This window comes from Epinephelus fuscoguttatus, linkage group LG9 (genome assembly GCF_011397635.1).
Source record: "Epinephelus fuscoguttatus linkage group LG9, E.fuscoguttatus.final_Chr_v1".
Classification (NCBI taxonomy): domain Eukaryota; kingdom Metazoa; phylum Chordata; class Actinopteri; order Perciformes; family Serranidae; genus Epinephelus; species Epinephelus fuscoguttatus.
Genome location: NC_064760.1, coordinates 38287097 through 38301448, shown reverse-complemented (window position 1 = coordinate 38301448; position 14352 = coordinate 38287097). Strand labels below are relative to the sequence as shown.

At 41.3% G+C, this 14352-nt stretch overlaps 1 protein-coding gene across 3 annotated transcripts; it reads left to right on the top strand.

The window, feature by feature from the left end:
- Positions 1-76: 76 nt before the first annotated feature.
- On the top strand, positions 77-12526 carry smad5 (SMAD family member 5). 3 transcript variants are annotated; one of them, XM_049586139.1, is made up of 7 exons: positions 77-332; positions 4570-5524; positions 7006-7323; positions 8548-8655; positions 10691-10912; positions 11018-11274; positions 11415-12526. In XM_049586139.1, exons 2-7 carry the CDS (start codon positions 5122-5124, stop codon positions 11556-11558), a joined length of 1452 nt encoding a protein of 483 aa, XP_049442096.1. In that variant the 5' UTR covers positions 77-332; positions 4570-5121; the 3' UTR covers positions 11559-12526. The 3 variants fall into 3 exon arrangements, with proteins under 3 accessions (XP_049442096.1, XP_049442098.1, XP_049442099.1); XM_049586141.1 differs by lacking the exon at positions 77-332 and adding an exon at positions 726-864; XM_049586142.1 differs by lacking the exon at positions 77-332 and adding an exon at positions 1056-1192.
- Positions 12527-14352: the final 1826 nt, after the last annotated feature.

Sequence of the window (14352 nt, the reverse complement as noted above, 5' to 3'; positions counted from 1 at the left end):
GTAAATATGCCTTGAGCGGCTCCAAACTGGGTGTAGGTCGCCCACTAGTGGTTGAATATTGACAGCGCATTTCATTTGGAATCTGGAGACTGAATGAAGAATCCGCACTCCCAACACTATCCTGCCAGAGAGTAGCGGTTCGTCTCCGGAAATGGATGTGGAATAGTGATTATTAGTTTGTGTAGTTACAATTAAATGAACTAATAACACGAGGACAGTTGAAGCTCGGAACAACTGACTACAAAGGACAACAATACACAACGACCCGCAGTGCTCCAGACTGAGTGGAGCCAGCAACTTGTGAGACGTTCCAGAGCCGCAGCACGACCACCGTAAGAATCCCAACTTCATACACCGAAACATCTTAAACGTATTTAAAAACCCAAGGATTGCTGTTTGTTTTGTTATTAGGTTCAGCTGCTGTTGTTACGCTTGACGTTTATGATCATAATAATTCAGCTATTATTGTCAAAGGTGGAAAAAGTTTGTTCACTCGGAACATTCCCTATCTCTGCGCAAGAACAGCGAATTAATGTTTCGAAAGGTTAGCCGTAGAATACGCTCCTTTTAGAGAAAGAAATATAAAAGAGTTGTTATAGCTTATGTTATGGTCGTATGTTGAAGGGAAAGAGTGACCGCATTCTCCTCAGCCGTAACGCCAAAGCGAGCCCTAGTTTGTCAGTAAGCGGAGTGATATGCACTCCGCCTCTACAGTCTACTTGTGTCCAGGATCTGGAGGACATGGCACGGGGAGACGGAGGGAAGAACCCGTGGAAAACGAGAGAAAATCTTTAAGAGAGTAGGAACTGCAACCTAAACGTACCAAGAAAACACATTGTGATGGCTTGTGTGCATTGTTAACAGGTATGTGACTAAGCGACTATTTAGTTGTTTAATTTAAAGACTAGAAGTGAACTCCAGTGAGCTACATCAGCAGGGTACGCTGGGCAGAGGCTCGCCACTTTCCCTCGGAGGGCTGGGCTAACAGCTAGCATAGCATAGCATAGCCCCAGTTGTGAGAAGTTCAAAAAGTTTCTGGAATGGAGGAAGAGGAGGAAGGGTGAAGTAACTTCGGCTAACCGCTAAGAGGCACAAACTATAGCTCATTAAGTCCCATTTTAAGGATGAAACAATGTCCTGAAACGCTAGACTCCTAAACTGCATAGTGATAGTTGCTGTGAGGTGTCTGACTGTAAGTTTTATGCTAAACATGTTGTGTTCTGTAAACGTTAGCTAAGCTAGTTAGCAAATTCTCGAGATTACTTACATTAGCTTGCTACATACCAGGGTTAGCTAATGCCACTGAAATAATGGATTATCATATGACTGTGCGTATTTTCGTGGTACAGTTAAATAAGAGCAGCACTAAAAGCTATTTTTACTACTGTTTGGGGATTTGTGTAACGCTAGATCTTTGAGTCTCTTTTCTCTGTTTCTCTGGGTGGGGGGTGCTTACTACTCACCGAATCGTTCTTCCATATTGTCTGTTCCCTGTAATTCACACTTGTCAAGCATTTCAGCCAGACTCACACAGTAAAACAAAGTATTGTGTCTTTTTTTTAGTGTTACGTGTTCTGTAGACTTTGTTAACACGCCACGGCCTGTCGTGTAGGGACTGTTCGTCATTTATTTATATATTTATGGGGAGAGGGACTTGGTGTAGAGGAGGGGCATACAAATATTGATATTGATATTATATTAATTTTAACTGCATTTTTTTTTTTTTAAAGAAAACAAGCTGCACGTTTTTCCTGTGAAAATATCATAGCCAGAAACTGTAAAAACAAAATTTATTGGAGATTATCAAATTTCCTGAGATCCTTGGACACAAGTGTGATAAATGCTTCTGTCAGAGAAAAACATAACTAAGTCTGAGCATAAGATAGATTCATTAAAATCACTCAATTCTATGTCTCTATATGCATGACATGTGGGAAAATAGGTTTTTTAACCCAAGGATTCTGTCAATTAGACTTAAAACATTTGTATGGGTAAGTTATAAAAATCTAATAATTAAGTCCTGGTGGAGGGAGGGTCATGCATTTTTCTCCCATCACTCAGGGAAGCTCAAGAAAAATATTTGTAGCATTGGAGACGGTTAAGGGGTAAAAATAAAGTTAAATGCCAGCCACCCTCCTCTAATAAATAAAAAACAGTCCCATACTACTTCCAGTTTGCTTGTTTTCCAGTTTGCATGGAGCTGTTTTGAGTTTTGGAAAAAGCTTTAGATAAGTATTGATTCTCAGTATGAATTATATCCCATGGTTTACAAAAACAGACTCCTGGTATGTTATCTTAAGTTGAATGTATCCTGTACCTTGAGCTGGTAAAATACATGAGCTTTGTACGTGGAAAATAAAAAAATGTATTATCTTTCAATTGACCAAAGCTGTGATTGAACAATATGCCATTTTTGAGAATTCTAGAAACAGCATTTTCTGTCACACAAAATATGATAGTCATACTCTTTGTTGTATATTTATATCACCCATATGCGCAGGATTTTTTTAGAGGAACCACTGATCATTTTTGTAAGACCCTATTTAATCATGGTTGCATTTAATTTAGGTAATGATCAGTAAATCAGGGATATGTGGCCTTGTGAAAGTATGTTCGGTCAGCAGTGATTTGATTGTTAGCCTTTTGATGTCTTTGATGGTGAAAACAAAAAGAGCTATCAGTGTGAAATGTTATCAGCTCTGTAGAGATGATCAGCTTTATCTGAAGGGTTAGCCATTCAGGTGCAAATCAGCTTTTACAATTCTCCTTTCAGGCAGGTTATATCTATGACATGTTCCCCAAACAATAGCATCTGCTCGTGGCAGGAAGATTGGGCATGTCCTCATGTTGAAATCTGTTATTTTGCATTGCTCACCTTTGACATGAACTGATGAATCACTGCTGATCCACTCTAAAAGAAGCCTAGCTGCATCAAAATTTCTGACTGAACAGGCTGTGTGGAAACAGCTGCTGGGACTCAGTCTGGTGAATGTCAGAAAAACTGCCTACATGATCTACTTTAGGAGGTTTCCCTCTGCTTTCATGTGCATGGAGAACAATGAGTAGTGGAAGTGGGTGCAGTGCTGTTGGACAGCTGTGTGCTGGAAGGGAGGGAGGGATCGGGACAGAGATGGGATGAGGGAGGAAGCAGCTCTTTGTGGTCACATCCTTTTTGACTAAGGCCAGTTTCACAAGCCCCCAAACAGCTGCTGCTGCTGCAGGCTACATGTGTTTGACTGTCTGTTTGCTGGGGCTGCATGATATGAGCAGAAGTGTCAGATATCACAGCATTTTATTAGTGTAGTAGTGTGTCAGGAAGATGGTTTGAAACACTCAGTATCTTTGCATTAGAAGGTGGAAACAGTAGTTTGTTGGGTGATAATTGGAGACATCCTGAAGCAGTATAATTTTTTTTAAGGTGGTGATTCATTATTCATTTTTTGTGACTCAATTGTGCAGTGCGGAGATTGCTGAAAGATACTTTTAATCATGATTCATATTACGTCAGTAATGTTAAAGTATAGTAAATGAAAGGAGATATATTCATTTATTTATTTCTCAGAGTTTAATTTTATTTAAAGATTGATAATTTTATTTTCCTGTCTGTTGGCAAACAAACCCAGCAATACGTTGCCTCTTTACAAACAAGCATTTCCACAACTGTACCTATTAATTAAAAGGACTATACCTTGATTTTTTTTTTTTTTTTTTTAAATGTACTGCTCGCACATCTGTGGGCAGATTCAGTCTTTCTCAGCAAAAATGAAAGAAACTACACAAGTAAAAATGTTGCTTCAGTCCTCACGTGAAGTGTCATTGTACCCGCTTTAAACATAGTTAATAAAAAACGAGTATGCACCATTAATGCTGTATTCTAGTCTTTATGTCAATTTTATGATGGGATAAACGTCTTTTACCCTGATCATCCCACGCACCTAAACTGTTTCTCTTTAATTCACTGATTAATTGCAGTTTAACTAACATTATGTTTGGAAGTATCCATTCCACACTTTCACACTGCAGCATTATACATTGCTGAATAGATATAGTTATCTTCTTTTTATTCATTTGATTAGCCTTTTTATAACAATAAAATAAACCCACACAATGTAAATATAGTAATTTTTTATTTTATTTTATTGTTTTAGATGTTGTCTGGTAGACCATTTTGCTAACTTTACATTATGGTTGTGGCCATTTGTTTGGCTGTAAGAGTGTTTCTTCCCATGTTTGTCTTTTCATATGTATGATTGTAAGTTCTACATGAAACACCTATCAGATAATTGCATCATCCAAGTTTCAGCAAGACTGAGTCACTTTGTGGAAATGATGTGTCAGATCAAATAGGGGACAAAGGGTTTTTTTGATCATCCTGTTTGTCACATGCCCTGCTGAGGTTTTTATATATATATATATATATATATATATATATATGAGAGAGAGAGAGAGAGAGAGAGAGTGTTTAATTGTGATATTATTTCCAAATGTGAGGAATATTTGCTTGTCTTTCTATGTAAATGAATGTGTTCCTGAGCTTTACATGCGTTTGCTCTCTTTTCTGTTTTGCAGACGGCCGGTGGAGTAGAACACTAACTTTGCACTGGTTGGAGAAGTCAGTCCACAGAGGAGCTGGGACTTCTTGTAAGGAGTGTGTCTTCCTCATTTCTTAGCCTGTCGTCTTCCTCCAGTAAGACCTGCTGCAGTGTGTCAGTTCTACAGAAGTCCTGATCTCAGCTCCTGCAGCCTGCATCCCCTCCCTCCATCAGTGGTGGTGACCCAACTCCGGACAGCTTGCTACAGGGCCCTTCCTGAGCAGCAGCAGCTGCGTCCTGCTTGCTCACTCCCCTCCCTCCCCTGCTTCCTGTCCTTGGTCAGACAAGGCGAAAGCCTCCTCTCCCCTACCCCACCCCTCATCTCAGTTGGCCTCTCATACTTTCGTAGACACACAGTCACATTCACACACACTTAAGTGGTTTCTCTTGTTGACCACACAGCCCAACACTGTTTTAGGCTACGAACACTAGCTGGAGATCAGCAGGGGACTTTTAGACCCCCTTGGTCTCCCTGGAGTGAGGAGCCATCACAGAAATCCTCCCTTTTACCTACTCTGCAGCATCCAGCATGACCTCAATGTCCAGTCTTTTCTCCTTCACAAGCCCAGCAGTCAAACGCCTGCTCGGCTGGAAGCAGGGAGATGAGGAGGAGAAATGGGCAGAAAAGGCAGTGGATGCCCTTGTGAAAAAGCTCAAGAAGAAGAAAGGTGCCATGGAGGACCTGGAGAAAGCACTAAGCTGCCCTGGGCAGCCCAGCAAGTGTGTTACCATTCCAAGATCACTGGACGGCCGGCTACAGGTTTCCCACAGGAAAGGTCTGCCTCATGTAATCTACTGCAGAGTGTGGCGCTGGCCAGACCTCCAGTCCCACCACGAGCTCAAGCCCCTGGAGGTGTGCGAGTACCCGTTTGGCTCCAAACAGAAGGAGGTCTGCATCAACCCATATCACTACAAGCGAGTGGAGAGTCCTGGTAAGTACTCACACTTTCTCTGAATAGGGTAGTTGAAGAATAAGGATTGGTCTCAGGTTGTTTTTTTAATACTGGAATGTTGATGTTAAACATATACTCCTACCTTTTTTATTTCTCCTAAAAATATTTAATTGATCCTCTCTAGATATGTAATTAAAATGGCACAAGTGTTTCAGTTCACATTACCATTCCAAATTTGGAAAAAAATGTATTCAATAAAGCACAGTCATTTCCAAATCTGTTTATTTGTAATGTAAAATACAAGATTAGCCCAGTGTGGAGCTGTGCACATCCCTTAGCTAGAGCTCTGAGTAAACTGGGGGCTGGTAAACAAATCCACAGAGGTCAGGAGGCTGTCATGACACGGGCCTGTTCCACCCACCCCCTCCATTTCACAGAAAATCAATATCACTAGCTCTTTTGGAGTCTTATTAGATTATATGCCTCAGGCACTCCAGATGGGTGTGGCATCAGAGAGTGGCTTACTAAATGCATAAACCACTCAGACTAAACTCCCAGCACTTTCTCATCACCACCACTGCTTCTCTCCCCTTCTTTCTCTCTCTCTCTCTCTCTCTCTCTCTCTCTTTCTGTCTGTCATTGACATACCATGTCACATACACTCATGGATGACCCTGAGAGGACAGTCTTTCTGACATTAGGTTGGTTTGGGATTGCCAGCTCACTATTTACCAATTCAAGGATATGGATCACGTGTCGGTCATCAGGGACTGCACATCATATCATTTAAAGCAAAATGCACTGTGTAGTTTGAAGGGACAGCCTTGGAGCCATGACGCTTTAAGTCACTACGAAGATGATAATCAAGGCGGGGGAAATGCACTCTATCCTCTTGACAAAGTTGAAAATGAAAATAAATGTGGACGACTTCTGAGGTTATATCTTTACCAAGGTCTTAAGTGGCTTGTGAGGAAGGCAGAATGCTTGTTGCTTGGCAGTGTTCTGTATTTTATGTTAGACTGTTTTAACACGTGTATTTTTTTGTTTCACAAAACAAAGAGCTGCTGCTGATAGTGGATGTGTACAAAACTTATACAAAATTTGATGAAAGTAATATGATTAGAAAATTGTGAAGCATTGTGACATTTTCTGAGTCATAAGGTAAATAAAATAAATGATTATAATAGTTGCAGACCTAGTGTTACACATCAGGGTGCACCACAGCTACTTTTCCAAGAGCATGCCCATCAGGGTCTTCTCTTTCAACACTGGCTGCATTTCGTTGTTAGTAATGGAAAGGATACATTATTAACAAGGGATGCATTCAAGCACAATAAAAGCCATACTTCAAATAGGTTTTCTGGTTAAAGATGTGTGTGGTAGAAATGAGCCCCTTACATTAAAGATCAGATAGTTCTCTATACAGTAAGAAAGTAACCTTCTCTCTCTGTCTGTGTGCTTCATTCATTTTCAATGCCCAACTAATTTTCCTCCCCTGCATGCTTTGTTCCACCATCCAGTGCTCCCTCCTGTCCTGGTACCGCGGCACAGCGAGTTCAACCCCCAGCACAGCTTGCTGGTACAGTTCCGAAATCTCACCCACAACGAGCCGCACATGCCCCTGAATGCCACCTTTCCAGAGTCCTTCCAGCAGCCGCACAGTGGGGGCGGTAGCAGCAGCGGGGGTGGTGGTGGTGGTGGCGGCGGCGGAGGAGGAGGTGGAGGCGGTTCTTTTCCCATCTCTCCCAACTCTCCGTATCCCCCGTCTCCAGCCAGCAGTGGTACTTATCCAAACTCTCCTGCCAGCTCGGGGCCTTCCAGTCCATTCCAGCTTCCAGGTACGCCAAATATACTCATGTACCTGACCCTGGGCAAGATGCCAAACTATTGTTTTTCTTGGTTGTCGCTGTCAAGTAGCCAAGAAGAGGCTAACTGCTAATAAACACGAGTCTCTGGTGATTGTTGTTTTTTCTAAGATGTGTAATGCAAGGAGAAAATCTTTTCATAGGATTGTTTACAACTGAGTGACATGAGAGTTTTACCAGAGATCCATGTAAATCAGTTTTAATATGTATATCATTAAAATAAAACTTCCAGTCTGGGGACATTTTGGGTTCGGCACATTAAAACATCGACTTGTTGAATAGAATTACATTTTTCTAATCACTGATAGTTTTAACTGGTGCATGATGCACTTCATCTGTTTGCATGGAAAAATGCTTTTAACGGTACTCGAACCAGGTCAAGTTATTATATTCATCCAAATAAAGCTACACCCCTAAATGAGAACAAAGGAAATGCCAGCTAAGCAGTGTCCACCAGAGCCAGGGCTGCTGGCTGCTGTCAAGGCACTAACTCAGTGGACTAGGCAGCTTTTCTGTCTCATTGTTACAGACTGGAGACAGAACAGATGCATGTATCATGAGGAAATATCACTTAACTGAGACATTCCTTGCTGTCGTGTACTGTTGTACATTGTCCTGATATGCAGGAGAAATACTGTTTGACTATTAGGATTGTACTTGTGTTTCTGTGTGTGTGTGTGTGTGTGTGTGTGTGTGTGTGTGTGTGTGTGTGTGTGTGTGTGGCGGCCAGTGCTCTATTCTGCTCCAGTCCAGATCTGCTGACACATCCGGTGGCTGCAGGCAGTCAGGCAGAAAAAGTTTTTAATGGCAATTTAGGATTTTGGGATTTGAGCTTTATTTGTGCTGAAAAGCCCCAGTGGTTATTGTGTACACTCACAAGCATCATAATCATTGAAATGTCCTCACTGTCATCTAAGTGGGGGTTTACGGCATTGTTTTTTCCTGTGTGTCTCAATATGGGCTGGGAAAGCTCATATTGCATCTCTGTCGGGAATGGGTTAGCATGTGGCTTAGCAAGTGAGGGATATGTGAAATCTGACACCATTTCCGGGATACAGATCCTGTGATGATTGTCCGAGTCTAGGGAGGTGTGTGTGTGTGTGTGTGTGTGTGTGTGTGTGTGTGTGTGTGTGTGTGTGTGTGTGCCAGCAGCAACAACTGGTCTCATCCTCACTAACTGCTCTCTTAATGTCTCAGCTGACACCCCACCCCCAGCCTACATGCCCCCTGACGAGCAGCTGGGCCAGGAGAGCCAGTCCATGGAAACAAGCAGCAGCCTGGTGCCACAGAACATGGCCAGGGGAGGTGAGGAGTGTACACATTTAGAATAACAATAGCACTACATCAATAGAAATACAGAGTACACAACTGTGAAAGGATGAAATATAAACCAAGTACCGTTTGACGGTTTATAAGTCCAAGATGCTGCACAGCAGATTACAGAATACTTGAGGGACAATCTGACTACTCTGGAAAATTGATGTCAAAATTTTCCCCTCTGTCTCGACATGTTTGTACGTGTCTCTGAATGCTGGGCACTACCCATGACAATGCATAGCTGCAAAATGAAAGCCAGGAGTGGCTTTTCACTGGACTGCCCTATTTCATTTTTCTTGTGCTGCAGTTTTCTGCCACTGTATTCACACTGCATTGCTGCAGTGTCACTGAAGTTAATGAATGAACATTAGGGGTGTAACAGTACACAAAAGTCACGGTTTGGTTCATACTCCACTTTAAGAGTGACGGTTCAGGGGAAAAAACAATGGGGGAAAAAATGTTTAAGGATGTGTTTGTTTTTATTTGTTTTGAATCGACAGTAGTGCAAGTGACAAAGACAGACAAAATGCTCCTGCTGAGGACTGGAGTAACATTTTACCCCGACAACTTTGGAAAACTATCTCCAACATAAAAATAGGGACACACAAACACTTCTGTATTACACTGTACAAACACTTTGCCAAAAAGCAACAGGTCACAACAGGTTATAAAACTGAAAATGATCCTCTCTGATATCACATTGAAAATATCAAAATGCATAGATGTATCAAAAAATTAAACGTGCATCATGAGAAGTGTTTCCATTTGGTCTACCTTAGCTTTAATTAAATATTCAAAGCACTCAAAACATTTAGCATCCCAGTGATAAGCACATCTGGGTGACGTCGTTGAATGTGCCTGAGTATGCTTGATGCGTTTCCTGTCACATTGTCGACACACCATCCTTGTCTTGCACAAAGCTCTCTCTATAACTGTTGTAGCTGACCGGGAACCTGCATGCAAGACTTCAGCACTTACCCTTTCATTTGCACTCCCCATAGTTGAGTGACTGGCACAGCAATCAGCTTGTTGTATTAAATTCAGCACATGTTGCTAACAGCGTACAGCTTCGGGTGTGTTCCAGGCAGAACTTGTGCTCATTAACTTGAGTTTCTCATGGGGCATCCTCTAGCTCATCTGGTAGAGTGTGCGGCCCATATAAACTGAGTCGTTACAGTAGCTCGTGCTCGATTCTGACCTGTGGCCCTTTGCTGCATGTCTTTGGCCTTCTCTCTCATCTTTCCTGTTAATCAATTTATAATTAAAAGGCAATGATGCCCAAAAATAATCTTTAAAAAAAAACAACTTTGGTTTCTCGTTATGTGCATCAATCTACACCGTGTGTATTTGAGTGCTGCTGCATGCACCATGCCTTGACTTCCTTACTGTGACGATTCGAAATTAATACATGAACCATCAACAGCCCTAGTGAGCATCATTTGGAATGAACATGCTGTTGTCTTGATAAACATTTGGTAATTTTTATGTCTGAAAGTTTGTATGATTGAGAATATCCTCAGCACACTTTTGCCCCTGATATGAGGCCTTTAATGTTGAATATTTGTCTGATCAAATACTGTTTTAATTTTAGTTTTTACCCATATTACAATTTTGATTGACTTATACCTCTACATTAAAAAATACAGTTTGACTGCATAATTTTTTTCCTAAGTGGTTTCTATAATTAGTATTTTGTCTATACTACAGCAATATAGAAAATGGATAGAAGTTTAAAGGGAAAAAAAAAAATAGTTGAGTGATTTAGTGTCCCAATACTCTTCACAGAGCTTTATATGTGTTAAGGTAGCTGGTAGACGTGTGCACACTAGTAACAGTGTGCACATATTGACAGCTCACACACCCACACTGCCTGAATCTATTCCCCATAACTATAAACTTAATGCTTTGTGCAATACATCTTCATCAATGTCATATGCCCTCAGAAGATTTGGGTGTGTGATGATGTCATCAGGCAATTTATGACTCACCTGTTTTTTTTCTGATCTGTTGTGCAATTTCCCAGATGTGCAACCAGTGGAGTACGAGGAGCCGAGCCACTGGTGCTCTATTGTCTACTATGAACTCAACAATCGTGTAGGTGAAGCTTACCACGCCTCGTCAACCAGCGTGCTGGTGGACGGCTTCACCGACCCTTCAAACAACAAGAACCGCTTCTGCCTCGGATTGCTGTCCAACGTCAACCGCAACTCGACTATCGAGAACACCCGCAGACACATCGGCAAAGGTACGTCTAACAGTCACACGAAACAGAGGAGGCAGGTCAATGAGGTGTTTATTGTGTTCTTGCAGAGTGGTTTGAATGTCCTGAACATCTGTCTCTGTCAACTAGGAGTGCACCTGTACTACGTGGGAGGGGAAGTGTACGCAGAGTGCCTCAGTGACACCAGCATTTTTGTCCAGAGCCGTAACTGTAATTACCACCATGGCTTCCACCCCACCACTGTCTGCAAGATCCCCAGTGGATGCAGCCTGAAGATTTTCAACAACCAGGAGTTTGCTCAGCTTCTGGCCCAGTCGGTCAACCACGGCTTTGAGGCCGTCTATGAGCTTACCAAGATGTGTACCATTAGGATGAGCTTTGTCAAGGTAAGGCATTCATCAGCTAAGTAGAAGACAGGAGAGGATACAAAGCTGACAGAGTTATACATGTCTCACCCTTTCTTTTAACCAGAGGCAGACATCACCCTAATCAGTGTCATTGTTAACTTTGTCCTTCCTCCTCACAGGGCTGGGGAGCTGAATATCACCGACAGGACGTCACCAGCACCCCCTGCTGGATCGAGGTGCACCTGCATGGGCCGCTCCAGTGGCTGGACAAGGTGCTAACACAAATGGGTTCGCCTCTCAACCCAATCTCCTCTGTGTCCTAATGATGGACTTATGGGAGCTTGGGGGAGCCTTTCTACTTTTTTTTTTTTTTTTTTTTTTTTACTTTCCTGTTCTCCCCCCTCAGTGATTTATAATTTAAGGTGGTCTTAATGGCTGAACTGTTTACACTTAACTTTGGGAAGGGATATTAAACTCTGGCTGGAAATTCAACAACAGCTACAGCCGGAATGAGTTGTTGAAACAGAGTTACGTTACAAGCAGATGCCTGGAGAAAGAGAGGAATAAGGAATGCCCAAGGAGCAGTAACAACATGGACACACTACTGTTTGACAATGCTACAACACCTGCAAGAATTGAGGGCTCCATTGTCAAGCTTGAATTTGTCAAATGTTAATTTTTGCATCAAGTTTTTATTGTTTTTCTCAAATGTTTTTATTTCTCTGTATGTGTAGTTTTTAATGTAGCAGAACTGTTTCACTACTCTGCCTTATGTCCGACAGACAAAATTGGAATTTTACCGAACACTTTTCTTACATTGTTGTCTCAACGTCAGATATTTACAATTAAGATATAGACACAACTATGTTTACCATTAGGCTCAGATATAACAAATGCTTTCTTTTTATAGTCTCTACTGCTAGAAATGAACACTGAGCTACTGCCTTATAAGAAGGTCATGTATGCCAACCTGATAGTTTTTGATATGGGAGATCAATCACTGAAAAAGTATAACATGCCATAAGCTAACAACATTGTGAATGTTACATCTATTGCAATAGAAGTAGTCATTTATGATATAATCAGACAATGGACATCATCATTATTGATTCTTGTTTGTACTCGCGAGTTCAAGTAAGAGTGACTGTATTTTCCATACTCACCGTATTAACAATATTGTGCACTCATGGATTTTGTGGAGGCATATTAAATTTTGGCGTGGGTACCAAGGCATTATGTTGTTAGATAATTGACTTCATTAGCTCAATGAAATAAACAGGTTATTTGGTAACAGTGATTGTTTGATTATTTTGTCTGTTTCTTTTTTACATTTTATAAATACCTGACAAGGTGCAAATGGAAACTAGATCTTACTGTACACGGAGAGTGTGGCAATGTGTTGAATCATTATCAACAGTAAAAATAATCATACCAGGAATATGCACATAGTCATTTGTTCTGTTAATGAAAGACTAATAGTAGATTTTCAACACTTGACTGCCCAGTTTTCTCCATTGGATATTGGTCCAGTTATGATTATACTTGTTTAAATAGCTGGTATTATGTGCAGATGTTAATACAATCAAAACACTCATCAGTTTTAAAATGTCTTATCTTTGCTATGGCAAACCTACAAAAGCACCACAGCAAACACAGACAGCAATAGGGAATTTCAATGACTGAAATAAATTAAGCTAAATTAATTGTGATTTTATCCTTTGAACTTTAACCTTTGCGCTCACAAGGAATGTGACTTGGTTATGATGTAGTGCTTAACATTTAAACTGCAAAAAACAACTATAAAATAGAATTAAGAAAATTTACAGTTAAATGTGAAACATGCACGATGTAATAATGTCAAAGTTCACAGTGTAATATTGGTGTAAGGATATGTGCAACAGGGATGATAGTAATGACAGTAGGGTGTGCATTAAAGAGAAACTATGCCCCTTTTCAAAATTCACTTTATTACTATGGTCTAAGACAGTCCAAAAATATAGTAGTATATAGTAGTAGTATAGTAAACATGAACAAAGAGAGCCAAAACTCACTTTTGTGATGTCAATTTGTGATGGTGTTCCCCTTCAATGTAATGTTAGGAGTGTGTCAGGGTAGGAGTCTGAGTCAGTGGAGGTCGCAGGACTTGTTGATGAGGCAGGCTGCAGTTGAAAAGAAACTGTTTTTGGGATGCGAGGTTTTGGTCCTGATGGACCACAGCCTCCTTCCAGAGGGGAGTGTTTCATGGAGCTTGTGTCTGGGGTGGGATGGGTCATTCAGTAACCCTCTCCGCAGAACGAATGATATGCTGCAGTCTATCTTTGGTCCGGTGATGGAGGAGTTAAGGATGGACTTGATGATGCCAGTGTAGAAGTGCACCATCACCGACTTTTGCAGGTTGAATTTCTTCAGCTGCTGCAGGACATGCATAATCTTGTGTGCTTTATGATGAGGGAGCTGAAGGAGCCCAGGAAGCAGAAGGACTCCAAATTGTTGACTGAGGGTGATGGTGGCAGGTGGGACTGCATTCTTCCATCTCCACTGTCTTCAGAGCAGTGAGCTCCACACTGTTCTGGCCACACCACTTGACCAGTTGGTCAGTCTGGCACTGGGCAGATTCATCCCCGCTGGAGATGAATCCAATGAGGGTGGTGTCGTCCGCAGGATATTTACAGACTGGTGACTGGAGGTGCAGCCATTAATGTGCTTTTTTTTTTTTTTATTTAACATTGGTTGCATATCGTTTTAATAGTTTTTTTTCCTCCTAATAATATGTTAAGGCCATTAACATTGAATGTTTTCTTTTTAAACTTTTCATCTGAGAAGTAATCCTAATCTAAATATAAAACACACATTTCAGACAGCCACATTTGGAGCTAGGGTTAGCTTTGCTGGATTAGCAAATGATTTGCTGCAGTCTGTAGCTTGTAGGGGTGATAGACTACTCTCAAATAGTTCATCTCCTATCTCTCAAACAGACAGTTTGCCATTAAGCACTACGGAGTACCTCAAGGCTCTGTCCTAGGTCCTCTTCTATTCTATAACATGCTTCCTCTGGGCAGAGAAATATTCAATCATAAAATCTCTTTCCATTGTCATGCTGATGATACTCAACTCTTA